The sequence below is a fragment of the Nicotiana sylvestris genome, chromosome 1 (genome assembly GCF_000393655.2).
Source record: "Nicotiana sylvestris chromosome 1, ASM39365v2, whole genome shotgun sequence".
In the NCBI taxonomy this organism is placed as follows: Eukaryota; Viridiplantae; Streptophyta; class Magnoliopsida; order Solanales; family Solanaceae; genus Nicotiana; species Nicotiana sylvestris.
In genome coordinates, this window is record NC_091057.1 from 8378635 (window position 1) to 8380568 (window position 1934).

Below are 1934 nucleotides of genomic sequence, written 5' to 3' on the forward strand. Positions count from 1 at the left end.
GTTATTTTATTTTATATAGTTTGTACATATTTAATAATTTTCTTACAATAAATATATCAAATTTGGATCGAAGTTGCTGAATTCAACCAGAACCCGTTAGTTGTATTGTAGCTCCATCTCTTCTTGAATTGTAAATTCGCGGATGAAATTAAAAGAAAATTGTCGGATTCATAAAATAAAAGAAAACCCTTTACTCTAAAATATGAAGAAAATAAACAATATGGAAACATATTGTCACAAAATATTGTACAACAAAACATTACATGACCAACCATCCATAAGAACCGAATGGCTTTATTCATACTTGTTACAAGCAAGGTCTAAAGTAGCAAGATTATTACATCTTGTCACAACGTATAAGTTACATATACTAACGACATATATAACTTAAACTCTTTATATATTACACATAATGATCAGTTGTGAGGCTGAGCTTCAGTGACTTTATCCATGGCCTCACCTGCGTAGGAACAACACCTTTTGCAACCATTGTAACCTTTCCTGCAGCAACCATAGCGGCATCCTCTACGTTTATAACCACCACCACCACGGCCGCGACCACCACCATAATATCCATCGCCGCCAACGTCATTGTATCCTCCACGTCCGTCAACGTCTACTCCATTCTCGTTATCCAATTTCATTGCTGCACCAATTATGAAAATTAAAACATAGTACTTCATATGTTTCAATTTATGTATCGTTCTTTCCTTTTATTATTTTTTAAGAAAAATACTCTTTCTATATTTAATCAATAAGTAAGTTTTAAGTTCCACCATTCTCATTTTTACCCTTTATGGCTCTTCTTATACAAGACATGTTTAAGACCACAAGATTTAAAGGATATTTTTTGGTATGTTTTTATACAACTTTATAAAATCACAAGATTCAAAGATTTTACTTACATTCTCAATTAAACTTCATATCCATCCAAATTAAAACACTTAAAATGAAATAAAAGGACTACATATTAAGAGTTATTATCAAGCTATAGCGATAGTAATGTAACTCAACTACTAGCTCGATGTGGAAACTAAATTGAGCTTTACTAGCTGATAAACACTAATTTGAAAGGTTAAAGAATGTTACAACATGTTAAAATACTCAATGCATACAAAATAATTATTAGTTGAATCCTATATCAAATAATGAGAGAAGAGATTTTCATTTTTTCATAGTAAAATGAGAGTAAGCTTACGGTTGGAAGTCTCAGCCAATTCCCCAGCTACAACCTCAGAGCTTATCAGGAAAAAAAAAGCCAAACAAAGGCCAAGAAACAGAAATGCCTTAGAACCCATGTTTTCTTTTTTTGTTCAAAGTTTAGTTATGATGCTTATGAAATTAAGGGATGAAGAAACTGATGTACTCTTGGGTTCTCTTTATAGTATGATTTGAATGCATAAATAATTGAAGGGAATGGTACTACTTGGAGGTATGAGGGAAAATGTACATTATTGTGTGGACCAAAGACACGAAGAAACCCGGCCTACAAGTGGCAGTAAAGAGAGTGAACGTGAAGTCTGACCAAGTGCAGCAATAGTCACTTTTAAGCTCGCTATTTAAAATATATTTACAATTTATAATGTGTAAAAAGATGAGCTAATTCATCCAAAATTCTGGACTAAGTGTCATGAATTTTTGAGATGGTAATTTGAAATTTAGGATTAAGTGTCATGAATTTTTTAACTATTAATTTAAAATTTAGGACATAAAATTCGAACTTCTGGACACACAATTTTCGAACTTTAGGATACGATATCTTGAAGTTTAAACTTTGAGGTTTAAACTCTAGGACGCCATGTCCTGAAGTTTGAGCGAAATTGGCTAATCTTTAAATACATTGTAAACTGTGAATATATTTTAAACAACATGTTTAAAATGGCTACCTAATGTCATTTCCACATGAAGAGAGTCTTGAACTAGAGGAGAAGTAG

At 32.0% G+C, this 1934-nt stretch overlaps 1 protein-coding gene across 1 annotated transcript; it reads right to left on the reverse strand.

Moving 5' to 3' along the window:
- Window positions 1-203: 203 nt before the first annotated feature.
- Window positions 204-1457, reverse strand: LOC104239489 (glycine-rich protein). Its single transcript, XM_009794131.2, has 2 exons — window positions 1199-1457; window positions 204-646 (listed from the first exon to the last, which is right to left on the reverse strand). The coding sequence occupies exons 1-2, from the start codon at window positions 1296-1298 to the stop codon at window positions 417-419; spliced, it is 330 nt and encodes a 109-aa protein (XP_009792433.1). The 5' UTR covers window positions 1299-1457; the 3' UTR covers window positions 204-416.
- Between the last annotated feature and the right edge of the window lie 477 nt (window positions 1458-1934).